At 35.9% G+C, this 20,376-nt stretch overlaps 1 protein-coding gene across 12 annotated transcripts in view; it reads right to left on the bottom strand.

The window, feature by feature from the left end:
• The window catches only part of SEC31A (SEC31 homolog A, COPII coat complex component), a 64,018-nt gene that overhangs the window by 37,181 nt on the left and 6,461 nt on the right, over positions 1–20,376 (bottom strand). For 9 of the 12 annotated variants that reach the window (XM_029234915.1, XM_029234921.1, XM_029234922.1 and 6 more), the window contains exons 2-10: positions 16,588–16,670; positions 15,810–15,933; positions 14,316–14,514; positions 12,290–12,385; positions 10,887–11,027; positions 9,371–9,513; positions 5,155–5,254; positions 2,464–2,625; positions 2,115–2,267 (exon numbers count right to left, since the gene is read on the bottom strand). In XM_029234915.1, the coding sequence (XP_029090748.1) occupies positions 2,115–2,267; positions 2,464–2,625; positions 5,155–5,254; positions 9,371–9,513; positions 10,887–11,027; positions 12,290–12,385; positions 14,316–14,514; positions 15,810–15,933; positions 16,588–16,666 (1,197 nt within the window). In that variant the 5' untranslated portion in view covers positions 16,667–16,670. The remainder of the gene's footprint in view (positions 1–2,114; positions 2,268–2,463; positions 2,626–5,154; positions 5,255–9,370; positions 9,514–10,886; positions 11,028–12,289; positions 12,386–14,315; positions 14,515–15,809; positions 15,934–16,587; positions 16,671–20,376) is intronic. The other 3 variants (XM_029234920.1, XM_029234918.1, XM_029234919.1) reach the window with 1 other exon arrangement.

The following is a 20,376-nucleotide window of genomic DNA, read 5'->3' as shown; positions in this document are numbered from 1 at the left end:
GTTCCAACGACAAGGATGTGGCCCTCAAACGTACTGACTGTAAACCGGCTAAAGGAAAAGAACTCTGGCTCTGGATACAATTGGTGATACACTCCCCTACTCCACAATCTGACCCCAGCCTTCAATTATTATTCCTCTTCACACCACCCACCTTCTACATAAAAGGTCCCAGTTGCTGTGACCCACAATTTCTCACCTACTTGCTTTTACTAACTTCCACATACTAAATGCTACTCCTCTTCAAAGCCTGGGCAAATGTCACCTCTGCCATCCCAGACGCCCTCAGTATATTATATATATATATATTTTGTGTGTGTGGTACGCGGGCCTCTCGCTGTTGTGGCCTCTCCCGTTGCGGGGCACAGGCTCCGGACGCGCAGGCTCAGCGGCCATGGCTCACGGGCCCAGCCGCTCCGCGGCATGTGGGATCCTCCCGGACCAGGGCACAAACCCGTGTCCCCTGCATCGGCAGGCGGACTCTCAACCACTGCACCACCAGGGAAGCCCTATCTCTCTCTTTTGATTCAACTATTAGCTGTACGTATCTGCCTCCCTTTCTACTCTAGGCTCCACGTTTTAAAAGGTGGTGGATTATGCTGCTACAAAATATGCCATTTGACCTAAGGATTATTTTGAGCTGAAGAATACTGAAAAACAACAGAAGCAAGAAAGGCACCCTGACCTCCTCTTTTCTTTCTGAAAGCAGGAGATGAAAGTCACATGTGAGAGCTGCTCTCCCTACACCAGGAGGAAAGATACATCCTTATCACCAGATATGGGAGTCCAGGATGGGAGAACTCTATACAAACAGACCTTGTTAAATAAAAATTATCTCCATCAGTCTCTACATATTTTAGTTACTGTTCCACAACTGCCATTCTTTGTTCAACCTAGCATATAAGCACTTAGGTTTTGCCACTCATTGGGGTCTTCATTTCTCTATGGGGGGGCTCCCATGTACATGTTTGCTGTCGTTCTCCTATTAAGCAGGCTCAGAACTCTTCATCTGGCCTCTCAAATTCATTCCTCAGGTCTAGGTATTGATCTCTTCTGAAATCTCTTGATTTCTTTCTTTTACATTGCTATTTTTCTGCCTAATTCTTTTTGCACTGAACTGCTGTATGACTGCACATCTACTCTTGTCTTTCCCCCTTCCAAACCATACTACATACTCTCATCTTCCTAAATAATAGGCCTTTGATTACGTCACTTTTGGATTTAATTAATCTCTCATCCCTCTTGTCTGGTCTTCTCCACTATCTGCTCTCCTGCCTTTGAATCTTTGCTTTTATCACTTTCCACTTTACTTACTGAATCCTAACCATCCATCTAGTTAGTTCCTTCCTTATCTAAGTAATTAAAACACTTATTATTATAAAATTATGTATGGACAAGGTTTAAAAGAAAAATCAAACTGTACAGAAAAGCCTCTCCGCCCCCCAACATAAGCTACTTGAGGACAGAGACTCTATCTAGTTCACAGGTATGTTTCCAGTGCCTAAAGTGGTACCTGACAAACAGAGGATGTTCACTATATATTCATCTTTGGAATGAAAAGTGCATGTCCACTCACTAATACTGAAGTATTATAAAGACAACAAATAACACTCCTTTCTTCCCCACGTGAGTCTGGAACCCAGTACGAGAGATGGAGAATCAAAATATCAGCTTTAGTGCTGTCGTAAGTGCTGCTAGGTTAGAGGCTATAGTTTAGATGTCCAACCATAGTGGACCTTGTAACAATTAGAATGTAGACCCTCTCAAAAAGAAAAGAAGGAATGAAGGAAGGAGAGATAGAGAAGGAAGACAAGTTTAATAAAGTGGGGTAGGGAGAATGGTGCAAAGGTTGCACAACAAGGTGAATGTACTCAATACTGCTGAACTGTAAGTTTTAAAATGGTTAAAATTGTAAATTTTGTTATGTATATTTTATTACAATTTAAAAGAAAAAAGAAAAAAAGGGAGTAGGTTTCACTTTTCCCGAGAAACCTTTCTGAGTGATGAAAACTCACAAACATATCTCAAACTCAGCCCTCTTCCATCTGAGTGATCCTATAGTAACACTTTACTGTAAGTCCTTTGTGTTTATGGACCATAAAAGCAAATCCACCTACTGAAAAGGAAGCCCCAACAGGTCTGCGGACCCACTTGGGTGGCTTCTTCAGAGGCAACACTATACGATGCTGAGCAGTCTGCTGAGGAATTTGTAACGGGGGAAGGGGCTGTCCTGTGCCAAATGGATCAAGATTCCCAAAAGACGATGAAAGCTAAAAAATAAAATAAAGTGAGATTTTTGAAACTTATGCAAGACTATATTACATGTTTTCAAGTCATATCCAAGAAATTTTTATCACAATTATCCAATTAATTGGTATCATTGATCAGTAAAGTTATTTCCAAAATAATTACACAGTAAGATGATTTTTTTCAGGTGTTATAATAAAAAACCTTAACACTTATTACCTTGTCAACTTGTTTCTGCCTTAAACCATCTGCACTCCCTCCCATGATAGAATAAACACTGATACGCCCATCGAAGGAAGCAGCTGATAAGACAGCAGGATTTCTGGGACACCACTGAATATCAAAGCACCACTGTGTGTTGGTGGGAAGTTCATATAACACCTAGACCGCAAAAAAAAAAAAAGTCAGAAAAAAGTATAGCCACTTTATAGCCAAAACAGCTGAATTAATATGATCAACAAATACAACTTTATTAAACATTTACTTTTACAAAGTATCCAGCCAGGAAAAACAACAATTGTAAAAATTTCTTTAAAGTACATTATGATAAAAAAAAAAAAAGAAATGCTGATCAAAATTTTGACCAGATTTGGAATAAGTAAATCGTAAAAAATGAGGTTTTCCTGTTTTTACTGAAATGGTACTAGAGGATGCACCCGAAAGACCAGAATACTCCATTAGGGTCAACTTGCTGAACTCTAAAAGATCGATGGGGTCCTAGCCAACCGACTTTGCCTGCCAAGATCCAAAGAGCCACGTTTAGATTATTTGAAGATCAAATTTCAAAAAAAATTCTTGAGAAGGAAAAATTCACTGAGAAGTTTGGCTTCTTGTCAAGTGAGAAAACATGTACACATCATTCTTATTACTGCAGAATCAAAAGAGAATTTGGCATTATCAGTTTTCTTTAGAAGGAAAAGAATATAGAAAAACTATTAAAAATGGCTGATATAAATAAATAATGTAATAATTGTTTACTAACTTTACAATGTAATAATGTAATAATTGTTACTAACTCAGTGTGATGGTAACTGATGCTCTTAGGAGCACAGGTTTTATGGCTTTAAGAAATGAATCGGGCTTCCCTGGTCGCACAGTGGTTGAGAGTCCGCCTGCCAATGCAGGGGACACGGGTTTGTGCCCCGGTCTGGGAGGATCCCACATGCCGCGGAGGGGCTGAGCCCGTGAGCCATGGCCGCTGGGCCTGCGCGTCCGGAGCAACGGGACAGGCCACAACAGTGAGAGGCCCGTGTACCACAAAAAAAAAAAAACGTGAAATAAAAAAAAGAAATGAATCAAATTTACTTAACTTTGGCTTCCTTGACATTTAAAATAATGTTTTATTTTATAAGAAAATAAAGTGAAAAGGCATTTAGCCTGCTCCTCTTTGATGCTTGAACTGATTTATAAGACTATTAGCTTCTTGATATCTGAACCACTTGTCTATTCCTAATTTGCATTTGAATAAAAATCTACTACAATTTTTAGTTGCAGCATGCACTAAAAGTTTATTCCTTCAAAGTCCAAGCACACACAACTAAGCATATGCAAAAAATCATTTTATCGAATTACATAGTTGAAAAAGAACAGTAATTTCCATGAATTTTGAACTCACTTGGGAAAGCACAGTGTAAAATGAAGCACTTTCATTATTTGGTCTACAAATCTTATGAAGCAAAAATTATTATTTTTTCTCGTCTCCTCTAACATTAATGTTTCTATATTCTTACAGACATCACTGCAACTGAAAACTTTAAACCACAAATCAAATAACAAAAGTGCTTGCTTTAATTTTAATGTTACAGATTAAAAACTATTGAACAGGGCTTCCCTGGTGGCGCAGTGATTAAGAATCTGCCTGCCAATGCAGAAGACACGGGTTCCAGCCCTGGTCTGGGAAGATCCCACATAGCGCGGAGCAACTAATCCCGTGCACCACAACTACTGAGCCTGCGGTCTAGAGCCCGCGAGCCACAACTACTGAGCCCGCGCGCCTAGAGCCCGTGCTCTGCAACAAGAGAAGCCACAGCAATGAGAAGCCCGCACACCGCATCGAAGAGTAGCCCCGCTCACCACAACTAGAGAAAAGCCTGCGTACAGCAACAAAGGCCCAATGCAGCCAAAAATAAATAAATACATAAATTAATTAATTAAAAACAAAAAAAACACCCACCAAAGATACTTATTTTTACTAGCATACCATCAGGGCAACTAGGAAGGCACTTGCAATAAAAGTTTAAAAGCTGTAATTAGAATCTATGGTGTCTTGCCCACTAGTGAAAGAGAGGGAAACCATTCAACCATTAAGAAGAAGAAAAATAATAGGTAAAAGAGGTTTTTAGCCCACAACCCAAAGCAAATGAAATTATATTTATATAATATTTATATTTAATAAGGTAAAATTCCCCATCTAAGTTTCCATGGGTAGAACATATGACAAATATTTTATTATAAAGTATTATATTCTTGCTGTACAGTTCAGAAGAGAGATTAAAAACCTGCATCCACTGATTTCCAAAAATCAAAGAGGATCTTCAGGAAAGGTAAAGCAAGAAAAAGACCCAAACCTTGAACACTCCTACTTTGAGGACACTTATTTCCAGAAAACACAGTAAATAAATCAAACCAAGTATTTCTGAGTCTAGTTAAACACCTTTGATTGGAAATGGCGGGTGATTACTAGGTTCAAAGACACTATTTCAATGATTGATATCCCCAGATGAAACAGCTGAGCTTAGATAATGCTCATAATAAAATCTCTGCTAGAGTTACATTTCACATACACCTCCGTCTACTTTCACATTCTTAATTTTAATCATGTACTAAAGAATTCATATGGAAATTTTCTTATTCAACCAGAGATAAAATATTATAATAGCTGTAAGTTTGAGAAACATTTCCTCCCCATACCTCTCCTGTGTTTGGGTTGGAACAGAGAATCTTAGCATCTTTTCCACAGCTCAGCAACAATTCAGGATCCGCCATGCTCCAAGCAATTGCCAAAATCCCCCTATAAGAAACACAAAGAGATGAAGAAATTTTTAATCTTGAGAAAACCAAATTATTTTTCTCTAGGCTTTGGAGACACACACTGCTAAGAGAAGTATAATTTCATATAATCTTTCTGGAAAGCAACTTAGCAATGTGTATGCTCTTTGATCATTACAAAGATACTCAATACAGTATGCAGTGTATGACAGCAAAAAATGAAAACAAATGCCCAATAACACGGACAGCGTAATAATAAATTGCAGATCATCTTTTAAGGAGAAAATATGTAGTTAAAAATTATGCTGTAACCTACTAGAGAATGGATTTGAGGATATGGAGAGGGGGAAGGGTAAGCTGTGACAAAGTGAGAGAGTGGCATGGACATATATACACTACCAAACGTAAAATAGATAGCTAGTGGGAAGCAGCTGCATAGCACAGGGACATCAGCTCGGTGGTTTGTGACCACCTAGAGGGGTGGGATAGGGAGGGTGGGAGGGAGGGAGATGCAAGAGGGAAGAGATATGGGAACATATGTATATGTATAACTGATTCACTCTGTTATAAAGCAGAACCTAACACACCATTGTAAAGCAATTATACTCCAATAAAGATGTTAAAAAAATTATGCTGTAGAAATCTGTTTCTTATTATTATACACTGTTCACCAATGAAAAAAGGTTAACTCTGTACATAAATTTGTATAAAACATATAATTACATTAAATACTTGCATAAATGGGGTTATGTATATATAAGGATATGTACAATAAAAGTTTTACCTATGGATGGGTAGGAAATCTATTTCATGTTTCCTACTCTTTGTTTATACTAACTTTCTACTTTTCATTACTGGAGTAGTTCTCCTATTACATGAGTTTTTTTTTAACTAAAAGGAAACATTTTAAATTTGCCTCACAAAGAAATATTACAGATCTAAATACTAAAGATTTGATTTTATAATTCTTTTTGTGTTTTAATATCCTTTGGATTTTTTATACTAAGTATAAACAGAGTAGTATTTTTGGTAGATATTTTGAAGATTAGCATCCCCTGTAAAAATAAAAAAAACCCTCTATCCCACCATCCAGAAAAAAGTGCTATATAATAGTTTGTTTTTTCTACATTCATGGCTCTGCTGTTTAGAGATGAAAGAAGGAAAGTTAACATTACCAGACCATGAAGAAAAATACTAGAAACTACGATTTAAATACTGGATACTAGAAAATAGTAGAAATACAGCTAGTAGATAACAGGGACTAGAAAAACACTAGAAACTAGAATTACGTTTGTGTATTTCTTAAAACAAAAACATACAAATTAATAACCTTAAATTTTCCTGAAAACATTACAGTAATTCTAAGATACAGTTTTTCAATTTCCAAAATACAGATAAACTTTATCATCAAAGAATATATTATTTTTATTTTCCCCAAAAGTTGTTTTTAATTTGATGATATTTCTTACAGTCTAAGTCCTCTCAGAATCAGGAAAATACGCTATAGGAAAAGGACCCAAATTATTTAAGAATGCCTTTTGTTTCCAACATTTTATTTTATTATTTTTCTTCAATATTTTATTTTTTAAGCATTAAAATCTTTGTAAAAATTATAAGGATAGTGTGATATACACCCTTATACTCCTCACCTAGATTCACTGATTTGGCTACATTTACTTTATGTCTTTCTCTTTCTCTCTCTCTACATATATATATTGACCATTTGAGAATTAAATGCAGCTATTATGAGATGTCACTTCTACACTTATCTCTGGGGATAAGAACATTCTCCTATATAATCACAATACATTTACATACTGAAAATATTTATCATTAATATGCAATACTTTAGAGTCCATATTCAACTTTCCCCAATTGTAGCAATAATGAACTTTTATTGTCTCCGCTCTTTAGAATCTAATCATGCATGTCAAAAATTTCAAGGTATGTCAAGAATGCTTTTTAAAGAAATCAATATCATATTTAATATCACATGTTAAGGAACATTTAGGTTCTTACTAAGTATTAAAATCACTGAATTGTAGAACTGGAAGGGACCTTAAAGATCATATTATCATAATATACTCCAACTCTTGCATTTACTAGAGGGAGAAAATTGAGAACTAGTGAGGTTGATTTGCTCCTGGCACCCAGTATGGTATTCTATCTTGCTAAATTATGACCACTCCTAAAATTGGCAGCAGAATGTAATGTTAAGACCATAGATACTAGGATCAGTATGTATGGGTTGGAAGTCAGCACTTGACTAGTTTTGAGACCTAAGCCAAGCTTATTAGCCTTGCCAAGCTTCAATTTCCAATGTGTAAAATGGGATAATAGTATTTACACCATAGGTTTGTTATGAGCCTAAATCAAGCTAACATTTGAAAGTTTGGGATTAACATATACACACTGCTATATTTAAAACAGATTCCCAACAAGGACCTACTGTATAGCACAGGGAACTCTGCTCAATACTCTGTAATAAAAGGGCAGGGATTTTTGTCTGTTATATTACTGAATCCTAGCACAGTGCTTGGTACAGAGTACATGTTCAATAAGCAAGTGTTGAATGAATAAATAAAACCTTACCCAATGTGAGAAAAATATTAAAACGCCTCAGAATCATCCTTTCTTTACAAAGAGCTTATTGAAGCATAATATCTAAACAGGATTACATTCTGACCAGACTCTTTTCTCCTTTATAAAGAAGCTCAAGGAGAGGTCACAAACCTTAAGACTTCTCAAAGTATGTAATTCCACTATGGGGCGGGGGGAGGGAAGGCGGGAAGGGATTTAAAGTTTTAGTTTACATATCCCCAAACAGGAAAGAAGAAAAAAGCCCAAAGTACTTAGAAAGTACTATAACATTAAAAGGGATTTGTTTCTCGTTTAAAAACATTGAACAAATGTGCATGAACTCCCTGGGTACCTGAATATTAATGATAGGAAATGTGCGTAATTACAAACTAAATTTTTTTTTTTTTTTTGGCCACGCTGCGAGGATTGCAGGATCTTAGTTCCCCAACCAGGGATGGAACCCGTGTCCCCTGCAGTGAAAGCACAGACCCCTAACCACTGAACCAGCAGCGAGTTCCCACAAACTAAATTTAATGTTACTAAAACTAACACAAGACAATTCTCATACCTTTTTTAGAGCATCCACACATTTATTAAAATTAAAGGCAGAATGAACCACCTAATTTCTCAAAAATGTTTGCTTTTTAAATTAAGATAAACACTCAGGGAAGAGATATGGGAACATATGTATATGTATAACTGATTCACTTTGTTATAAAGCAGAAACTAACACACCATTGTAAAGCAATTATACTCCAATAAAGATGTTAAAAAAAAAAAAGATAAACACTCAGAAATAAAACAAACTTTCCAATTGTTGCTTGACATTTAATGTTATGGAAGACTCTTGATAAGTATGATGAACCAAATAAAGATCAAACTGTATAAGGTCATGAGTTGTCCCAAAATGTTGTGATATACTAGAATTTTGATCTATTAACTGTTATTTGAAATAAGTAGTGGAAAATCCATTAACACATTTTCATGTTTTTGTGATATGATTTGATTATCATTTTTTGGTGTAGAATATCAGATGACTATTGCTTAAAATAAAAATAAACCATTTACATTGACTTTTACAAGACAGAGACAAAGTAGATTCCCTAATTTAAAAAAATTATCTGGGACTTCCCTGGTGGTGCAGTAGTTAAGAATCCACCTGCCAATGCAGGGGACACGGGTTCAAGCCCTGGTCCGGGAAGATCCCACATGCCACGGAACAACTAAGCCCGTGCGTCACAACTACTGAGTCTGCACTCTAGAGCCCGCGAGCCACAACTACTGAGCCTGTGTGCCACAACTACTGAAGCCCGCGCACCTAGAGCCTGTGCTCCACAACAAGAGAAGCCACCGCAATGAGAAGCCTGTGCACTGCAATGAAGAGTAGCCCTTGCTCACCACAACTAGAGAGAAAGCCCGTGCACAGCAAAGAAGACCCAACCAAAAATAACTAACTATATAAGTAAATAAAAAAAAATTACCTGATAATTCAAAGTAGCAAGTAAATACATTTTTTAAAATACACAAATTAAGTGTTTTTGGAAGAGCAGCAAGATACCTGGCATGGTTTTCCAGGACACGGAGTGGAGAGGAGGCAAAGCGAAGATCCCACATCTGGATCACTGGTAACCTGTCATCCTCAGAGGCAAGGACCATCTGAGTAGCAACATCAGGATGCCACGCCAACCCAGAGCAATGCATCTGTACATAGTTAAGGCTCACATTTTTATCAGTCATACTATTTTATTTTATTTATTTATTTATTTTTAGTCATACTATTTCATGAAAAGCCAAAATGAACATGAGGAATATGCCATTGTTAAAGCAAACAGTACTAAACATCAGCTCAGGCTTATTAAAAAAAAGAATTCTTATTTATTTAATCATTATTTTAATCTATTTTTATTTATTTAAAATTTCAGTTTATTAAAAAACCCCATACAACGATTAAATTCTATTAAACACTCTTAAACAGTAGTATTAAACATAAAAAGTTTAAAGGTTTTCAATTCAGCCAACCCTTTGATACATAAAATCATTCTGCGCCAGAATAATTCTATACCAAAAATGAGTTCTCCTGTCAAAATTGTAACTAGGGGAAAAGTTTTATATAAATTTAAAATTTAATACTTTCAGAAAAATTAAAATAGATAAGATTTAAATGACAAAAAAATTCATATCTTTCCTCTATTTCACCATAAAAATCAAGATAAAGTGTCTAAAGCAACAACTACTATTTCAATTTTCACATGGGATAAATTAACATTATTATTGAGAACTACCTGGAAGTTCAGATCCTATTAAGTATTCCAAAAGATGACTGAAATGTTTATTGTATACTTTATTCCACTGAAACTTGTTTTAAAATTTTTGACTCACTGAAAAATAATACCCTGAAGAAACATTCTTGTAAATAATGTTTTTTGTTGTTATTATTGTTGTTTTTAAGTTATATATGTATTCTCTGATTTAGGCAAACTCGTTTTTTTTTAAATGTCCAACTAAACAATGTAATTAAAAACAAATTAACAAAACAAGGCCTAAACTGTGTCTAAATTACTTTATAGCACATGATGACATAACATTAATGAATCTATAAAGCTGAAAATGTAATGTGTTATACAACAGCATATACTGTGTTAAGTGGGAGAACATCAGCTCACTTTAGCAGTACCTAATCAGAAAAGATGAAGCCGGGAGTCTGGAAACTACAGCTTCACAGTCATAAAATTACTAGCAGGGAAAATTTTTACATTCTTGAGAAAGCTAAAGATGAATTAAAAAGTTGCTATAATGCTTTGGAACAGCTAGCAAAGCAAAACAACCAGTATATCATGGAATAACCCCCTTGATTAACCAATCTTTTTCTTCATCATTAATATATCCAGTGTGGTTTAGTAGGAATTTTATTATTTTCCCCAAAGGAAGAAACCTCTCATTCCAACATGATTGGTCCATAAAAAGACAGGATTAGACTTTATAGAAATTTGATTTGTTGCCTACTCTGACAAACTATATAGGAATAGCTACAGCAGGAATAAAACATGTTTGTCACAAATCAATCACAAACTTACCCTGTTACTATGATCACTGACTTTGATGATGGGTTCATTTTTTCTAAGATCCCACACAGTGGCCCGGCCACTGGGATTGGCTGATGCCAAAATATGCTGAACTTGTCTGTTCCATGCAATGCAGCTGATATCTTCTGGGGGCTATAAGGAATAAACTACTAAAAGCCATTTCTCAATAATAATCAAATTTAACTACAAAATCTAATTCTTTTTAAACACTGGATTACTTAAAAATCGGATCTATTCATTCCAAAAATTTATTTTTATATTTTTAAGTTCTCAACATCATGCAATAGAGTTTAAAGCTCAGGTATATGCCAATTCAAGTATTTTGTTTATCACCAGGCATTTATTAAGCTCCTGTTACAAACCAAGCGCTGTTTCTTTACTTTGCAACTGCTCCAAGGTAGATAACAGACCACAAAGTAGATGCTGGTCAATATGACAGACATCTAAGCAGAGCAAAAGTTACAACCTAGACCTAGAAAACTATCTTTAATAAATGGTAGGCCACACACTATTATTATGCTACCTTTCTGATTGCCAAAATGTTATGGTCCATTATAATGGCCACTCAAATTGAGTAGTCCATACCAGGGGTCCCCAACCCCCGGACCGGTACCAGTCCACGGCCTGCTAGGAACCAGGCCACACAGCAGGAGGTGAGCGGCTGGTGAATGAGCGAAGCTTCAGCTGATCTGTATCTACAGCTGCTCCCCATTGCTCACATTACCGCCTGAGCTCCACCTCCTGTCAGCATTATGGTGAGCTGTGTAATTATTTCATTATATATTACAACGTAATAATAATAGAAATAAAATGCACAATATAAGGCACTTGAATCATCCCAAAACCACCACCCCCACCCCAGTCCGTGGAAAAACTGTCTTCTGTGAAACCAGTCCCTGGTGCCAAAAAGGTTGGGGACTACTGGTCTATACAACATAAAGAAACTCAAGGAGGCAGGGGGAGGACTGTTCTTTCTCAACTTATTAGAATTACATAAGAAACAGGTTGAGTGTTTTTTTTAAAAATAAGTTTCCTCTCTAGTCTATGATTTTTATTATAAGGTTGGATATTGTTAAGATACCATATTATATAAAATACTATACTATATAAAATATTATACCTAAGAAAATTGTTAAAGACTTGTCTATTTTATTTACTACCATAAGTCTAGTATATCAAACAGTGTCTGGCAGATGGTAAGTGCTAAATAAATATTTACTGTTGAAGGATTCACTGATACTCTAAAGAAACATATTTATTAATACTTTACTATGTTTGAGAAAAATCAGTGACATTTAAAAACTGATTTTAAACAAATATATTCTGTATGAAAAAAACAAAGTGTAGAAAAACTGATTTTGGTTCTTTTGATTACATTGAAATCAATGTAATACCTGCGTTTTGGCTCCTGGTGTCATTGGAGTTGCAAAATTGTTTAAATCCCAAATGTAGATTTCAGATTCATTAGCACCAGAGGCCACCAGATTAGTCTGTAATAAGAAACAATTAACAACTAAATAGCACTTACAAATAATTAAGAGAACTCAGAATAATCCAATTCAGGGCTGGAAAGACCTGTCTGTTTTAAGGCACATAATTTTTCTAATTAAAAAAGCAAAATGCATGAATTCCTAAAAACTATGCATAACAATCTGAAATGTATATAGTTTTTTAAAGAAACATTATAAAATTCTATTAAACTAAAAAGACAATACATCTACTGACATTTTAATATAAGACATTAAAAAGTAATTGCATGGATAAATTCTTAATTATGCAACTATATGGGCATTACTGCTTGTGGTTTGCATCTCTGGAAGGGGCCCTGTTGTGGGAGACAAAAATAAGTCACCAATTATTGCTTCAGACAAATAGCCAAATCCTAAAATAATGGCATCTATCTCAGGATACCTCAAAGCCAGCCTCTGGAGCTGGACCAAGATAGGGCTAGTAAAATCTCTTGTCTTAAATCCTCACATATTTATGTATTAAAAAATTTCTTTTATTGAAGTATAGTTGATTTACTTCAATTAAAAATATATAGTTGTTTTAGTTTCTGGTGTACAGCAAAGTGATTCAGTTATATAATCATATTCTTTTCCATTATGGTTTATTACAGGATATTGAATATAGTTCCCTGTGCTATACAGTAGGACCTTATTGTTTATCTATTTTATATATAGTAGTTTGTATCTGCTAATCCCAAACTCCTAATTTAGCCCTCCCCTAGCCCTTTCTCCTTTGGTAACCATAAATTTGTTTTCTATGTTTGTCCTCACGTATTTACATTTCATTTATGCTTAATCTTGTTACATTTCGTTTATGTTCAATCTAGTTCCTGGTGGCACAATTTTAGGGTCAAAAAGACCCTAAAATTGTGATATGAAGTACAGGAAGATAATGAGGTTCATATACTGACCTTCATCCTTTACTGTTCACTCTCATTAATACTTCTATAAACAACTGACATATAACTATGAAAACAGAGGAATTCTGGTAGTAGCCACCTATGATACAAGACACTAACCAAAAATCAGCAGCTGTTTAATCCAATTAACAAAGGAATTAGCTATCTAATCTAAAGAGTAGACACAGAAATGAAGAAGTTAGGGTTTCTATATTTCTATACGCAAAGTATCTATAATACAAGAAAAATAACTATTTTAAACTTTCTTAATATTCAGGCTTCCCTGGTGGCGCAGTGGTTGAGAGTCTGCCTGCCGATGCAGGGGACACGGGTTCGTGCCCCGGTCTGGGAAGATCCCACATGCCGCGGAGCGGCTGGGCCCGTGAGCCATGGCCGCTGAGCCTGCGCGTCTGGAGCCTGTGCTCCGCAACGGGAGAGGCCACAACAGTGAGGGGCCCACGTACCGCAAAAAAATAAAAAATAAAAAAAATAAAAATAAAAAAAAAGATAATATTCATTTTCTGGTTATACTCAAGTATCCTAATAATTCAAGATCTTTATTTATTTATTTTTAAAATTTATTTATTTTTGGCCGTGTTGGGTCTTCATTGTTGCATGCTGGCTTTCTCTAGTTGCAGCGAGTGGGGGCTACTCTTCGTTGTGGTGCGCGGGCTGCTCACTGCAGTTGCTTCTCTTTGTTGCAGAGCACGGGATCTAGGCACATGGGCTCAGTAGTTGTGGCGCACGGGCTGAGCTGCTCCACGGCACGTGGGATCTTCCCGGACCAGGGATCGAACCCATGACCCCTGCATTGGCAGGTGGATGTTCAACTGCTGCACTACCAGGGAAGCCCTTGAACCCTCCATTCTTCAAACAAATACACTCACTCATCAATCTGCACAGGCACAGTTTTAGTTTTCAATTCCAAGACTGAGGCACAGCAGATTCATATACTTATATAAAATAAGCAGTACATTATCTCAAGAATTAAGAATAAATGTCAAAAGTCTAACCTGGAAAATGTTCACATCCAAGGCTCTCACTGGGCCAGTATGTTTGTCATTCTGGGCAATCACAACTTCCTTATCACCAGCTATAATTTTAGAAGGATCATAAAGAATAATATTTCCATTTTCACCACCTGCAATCAGAACTCCAGAGACATCTCCTTTGGAATCCATCTTATGAGGCCCCCAAATCAACTTGTGGTACCTTTAAGAGAAAATGAGCAAAATAACTCTTTTTTGAAGTCAAATAAATGTAGAAAAGAATCTGAAATTATACATTTAATTGTTTTCATAAATACTTCAAAAACACTGCTTCTCCTCTATTTCTGGTAACTGCATAACTTGGTGAAATGGCATTTTAGTTTTTATTTATACTCATACATACATGTTTCATTTTGTAATCTTAAAGAGTATAAAAACTCTTTTGTAGAGCTAATATGACAAAGTACACTTGATTTGTGTGTCAAAAGATATGAGCTTAAGAATGGTTTTACCATTTAGAATCTGTGAGACCCTAAGCCAGTTACTCTGGTTCATTTATAAAATAGAGCTAATCAACCACCTCCCTGATTTTACTTGACTACAGAAGTACTCACTAACAAATTACCTGTTAAACAGTAAAGGAGTTAAGGGAGTCATCTGAAATTTTCTAAGAAAAATAATGTATTCTGAGAGTAGAAAAGTGACATCAAAATTATGTCTATTATGACAAGTACCCCATTGGTGGAGAATAAAAGATTATGGTTTGGCAAGGTGGCAGCGTGGAGATATACAAGACAAATGGTGGTGAGGAGAAAAACTGCTAGACGAAAGGTATCTGGGGTTCCCATCACAGTGGGAGGGCTTGGAAGACTATGGGAGGTCCCATGAGACTCCATCATCTGAACTGTATTGTTAGCTAAGGTAAAATTCTTCCCCAAAACTTGCCAAGCTATTAAGGCAATAAAGCATATTTTACTACTCAAAGAAAAGTGTCCTTCTCTGCATTATAATACAGCTTAAGTACTTGGAAAGGTGATCTAAACACCTATTGTATCAGAAATCATGTCAATAAAATTCTCTGTGAAATGTATTTTTAAATATAGATAAGTACAAGGGGAAAAAAAAAACCAACCTCCATTCAGGGAAAATCACTATTAACATCTTAATATTCATCCAACTACTCCTTTTTCTAGTCGTACCTACCTTTTTTTTTTGTAAACAGGTGAGATAAAGGAGATAAAAGAAAGTAACTCAACTATATCATAAGAAAAAAATACTACAAACTAGAGCCTCTCCTTCCTATCCTACACATAACAGTCAGTAGTAAAAAATTCAATAAAACAGATAGACACTTCTTTTGCTTCCGTAGAAATGCACTCATATATTTTTTCACAAAATATTTCACGTCATTGATAGTACTCCTTACAGTTTCTAATAATGGAACATTTGTAGACACACTAGGCATCAACCACAACATATAACTGAATAATCATGTGAATTTAAAGTTGAATCTCATACCTGTGAGAAGAAGAGAAAGTGGCACAAGATTTCATATCCAAGGACGGATCAGAAAGGTCTAATTCAAATATCTCAAGAGAAGCACTGGTACTAAATGTTGCATCCAATTGTTGAGCAGATGTTCCTACAGAAAATACATTTATGGTAACTACACATGCAAAAATAAAAGACTCAGAGAAAACCATACAAAATAATGCACACTTTTCAATTATCTCACTCATGAACGCTGCACTAGTGGTTGAAATCTCAGCACATACACCACTGAGCAGATGCTTAAATTACTATAGCAATAAGATTCTGATGCAAGGCTCAGAGATGATGTTTGTACGAGTGGGTAGTGAAGATAATTTTTTAAGCCTACAGATATTTTAAAACCTCTCTGTATAAACAGCCCCATGCTTATAGTTACAAATGATATAACTCCAACTCTTTTTATATAAAAATGCTAGCATCAAAACTGTTCTTCATTCATTCAAACTGATATTTTATTAACTTTTTTACATGTTATCTATTGTGCTTAATACTGGAGGAATAAAGATAAAGCACAATTCTATGAAGCGGGGAAGACACTCTAAATGTAACAGACCATGATTAATGCTATGATGTACAAGCACAGAACTCAGCTGATCCGAAGGTTGGACATTATCTCGCCAGGGAAGGAGAGACTTTCTAGAGGAGATGAAGCTTGAACTGAATTTTAAAGGACAAGTGTAAATAAGTCAGATGCGGAAGAGAAGGAATTAGGTGACTCATACTATCCTCTCTCTGTTGAGCTTACCTGTAGCTAGGTAAATGGGATGATTCTGGGCAGGGCTCCACGCCTGCATGGCTGTACGATCTATTTCCTTTAACTTCATCCTGCTAAAGAGAATATTTCACACAGAAATATAATAAACATGTAATATGGAACAAAGAAACTTTTTTTTACATAGAAATATACTAGACAAACCAATACATCATTAGTAGTGCTGGAATGCCAGTAAGTCAAATTGGTCTACGTATCATTTGTTGGGAAATGTTCAATATTAGAAAGAAGAGAAACTTGTTAAATTATTTTGAGACAAATATAGGGCTATTCTAACTGTTTACAGATTATAGCTCTTCAGTTGAAAAATCAGTCTGGAAAGAAACCTGCAAAAACAGGGACAGTATTTGGTTAATTAATCTTGGTACACAATATGTTTCTCAGACAAGACAATATGGGTGGCAGTGTATCAGGGGTAAGAGACGGCACATAATAAACAAAGTGCATCTTCCTGGAGCAGGATTACTCAACAATAAGAGCAGTTTGAAAAATTAATTTAAATTAAAACAGACTAACACAGAGGAGAATAAAGCAAACCCACAGATTTGATAAAGATAAAGCAAAAAATTTTTTTTGAATGGTCACTCCAAGTTACAAACCCACATGCCATTATTTTATATATTCTCTGTTAAAGTTACTCTGGTAGAAGAATTCAGGAGGTACTGTGCTATAGCATTAAAAAAAAATTTGTTATTTTACATAAATGCATTCACATGGCATACTATTCCACTGTAAGATGTACCATAATTTAATTACTTAGTCTGCTACTGATGAACACCTGAGCTGTTTCTAATCTTTTGCTATTTTTACAAACAATGCTGAAATGAATGGCCATATATACATGTTATTTCATTCATGGGCAAGGAAAGCTGTAGATTTCCAGAGGTAAAACTGATGCGTTAAAGGATAAAAGTAATTTTAATTTTGATGGATACTCCCAAGTTGCCCTCCATGGCAACTGTACCCTTTCATACTCCCAAGAGTAATCCATAAGGAGCTGCTGCCCTACAGACCTTCCAGGGTAACCAGCACGATAGGTGAAAAATGTTAGCTCTGGATAGTTGTAATTTGCATTTCTCATACTATAAATAACGTTGAACATCTTTTTTTATATGGTTATGGGTCATCCATATTTCCTTCTCTGTCACCTTTTCTGTCTATTCTTGTCTATATCATTTGCCCATTTTTCTATTAGGCTATCAGACTTTATCTTTGATTTTGCTTATTTTTTTTACCTTTCACAAAATTTCCATTTTTTAAAAATAGATTTTATTTATTACAGTTTCACGTTCACAGAAAATTTGAGTGAGAAGTATAGAGAGTTCCCACATACCTCCCTCCCTTGCCCTCTTGCCTCCCAAACGCAGCCTCCCCACTCATCAACATCTTGTACAGCGCAGTGGTATATTTGTTACAATCAATGAATCAACACTGACACATCATTATCAACCAATGTCCATCGCTTCCACTAGGATTCACTCTTTGTGTTGTACATTCTATGGGTTTTGACAAATGTATAATCCACCGTTTTAGTATCATTCAGAAGCTTCCCTGCCCTAAAAACTCTCTTGTGCTCCACCTATTCATCCCTCTCTTCCTCTGTCCCTCCTCTTCCCTCCCTCCCTGGTAACCACTGATCTTTTTTACTGTCTCCATAGTTTTGCCTTTTCCCCGAACATCATTTAGTTATAATCATACAACATGTAGCCTTTTCAGATTGGTTTATTTCACTTAGCAATAGGCATTTAAGGCTCCTCAACGTCTTTTTGTGACTTGATAGCTCATTTCTTTTTAGCACTGAAAAAATATTCCATTGTATCAGTGTACCATGATTTTTATTTTTTTACAGTCAAATTTCTCACTTTAAAAAAACTGGTTTCTGAATTTTGATTAGTTAGAAAAGGCTTTCTGCATGCTACAGTTATGAAGACATTCATCAATAGTTTTCTTCTAGCAAATTCATTTATGGCTTTTTTTTTTTTTTTTTTTTGCGGTACACAGGCCTCTCACTGTCGTGGCCTCTCCCGTTGCGGAGCACAGGCTCCGGACACACAGGCTCAGTGGCCATGGCTCACAGGCCCAGCTGCTCCGCGGCATGTGGGATCTTCCCGGACCGGGGCACGAACCCGTGTCCCCTGCATCGGCAGACGGACTCTCAACCACTGCGCCACCAGGGAAACCCTACTTTTTTTTTTTAAACTAAACTTCAGAATAGTTTTTGTCTAATTCCAGAAGAAAAAAAGAACGTTAGTGTTTTTTATTGAACCTGTACCCAAATTAGTAAATTAATTTATGGAGAACTGACACAATGCTGAATCTTCCTATCAAGAACTTGGTGTCTTTTGATTTAAGCCTTCTTTTTTATCTTTCAGTATCGTTTGAAATTTTTTTGATATATTGGGTTTGCTTACTCTTAAGTATTTTCTTTTGGTTTGTTTGTAAATGTGGCTTTTTTCCCTTCCATTATAATGTCTATGTTCTTATTGTTATATGAAGGCTAATGATTTCTTTACATTCATTTTTAATTCTGCTATCTTATTGAATTCTCTTCTTGAAGTAGTGCTTCAGTAGATTCTGTTGGGTTTTCCACATATACACTCATACCATGTGCCAACAGTGACAGTTATTTCCTCATTTCAAATTGTCATTCCTCTGATATCTTTCTCTTGTGTGAGCTAGCCAGTACTAATAGTACCATATTCAAGAGTAGTGATAACAGCGATATTTTTGTCTTGTTTTGTTCTTCAGTGAGAAAGCCTATTGTATCACCACTGAGCATGGTTTTGGAATTTGAGATATACATACATATATTTTTGTGTGTATATATACATATATACACACGTTTATATCTGTACAATATACATATATATACAAATATATATATGGAAATGGCCAATGATTACTGTTTTACTGAATGCTATTCATAAAGACTGGGTGTTGAATTTTGTCAAATGCTTTTTCATTAGGTAATTGGAGATGATCATATGATTTTTCTCCCTAGGTCTACCAATAAAACAAATTACACTAACAGATTTCCTAATATTGAACCATCTTTTCATATGCTGAATAAACTTCTCTTGACCATGATGTATTATTGTTCTACTACTGTGCTGCTAGATTTTGTTTGTTTAAAAGTTTCACTCCTAGAGCCTTAAGTGAGATTCAATCGATAGTTTTCTCCTTTTGTACAGTCTTTGTCAGGTTTTGGTATCAATGTTATACTTGCTTCATAACAAATGTGGGAGTTTTTCTATGTTCTGGAACACTTTCAAAAACAGCATTGGAATTACTGGGTCTTTAAAGATTTAACAGAATTCTCCTGTGAAACATCTGGGTCTGGTGCTTTTTGGGGGAAAGTACTCCTTTGGTAATTTTCTCTATTTCTTCTATGGATATTGATCTATTTGAAATTTTAAAAAATTAATTAATTAATTAATTAGGCTGCATTGGGTCTTCGTTGCTGTGTGCAGGCTTTCTCTAGTTGTGGCGAGTGGGGGGTACTCTTCGTTGTGGTGCGCAAGCTTCTCACAAGGTGCGGTGGCTTCTCTTGTTGCAGAGAACGGGCTCTAGGCATGCGGGCTTCAGTAGCTGTGGCATGCAGGCTCAGTAGTTGTGGCACACAGGCTTAGCTGCTCTGTGGCATGTGGGATCTTCCCGGACCAGGGCTCAAACCCGTGTCCCCTGCATTGGCAGGCGGATTCTTAAACACTACGCCACCAGGGAAGTCCTGAATTCTCCTTATTCAAGGTCATTTTTTGTAAA

Source organism: Monodon monoceros, unplaced genomic scaffold (genome assembly GCF_005190385.1).
Source record: "Monodon monoceros isolate NGI ecotype Baffin Bay Population unplaced genomic scaffold, NGI_Narwhal_1 Super_Scaffold_20, whole genome shotgun sequence".
NCBI lineage: Eukaryota > Metazoa > Chordata > Mammalia > Artiodactyla > Monodontidae > Monodon > Monodon monoceros.
This window is presented reverse-complemented; position numbering and strand designations above follow the sequence as displayed.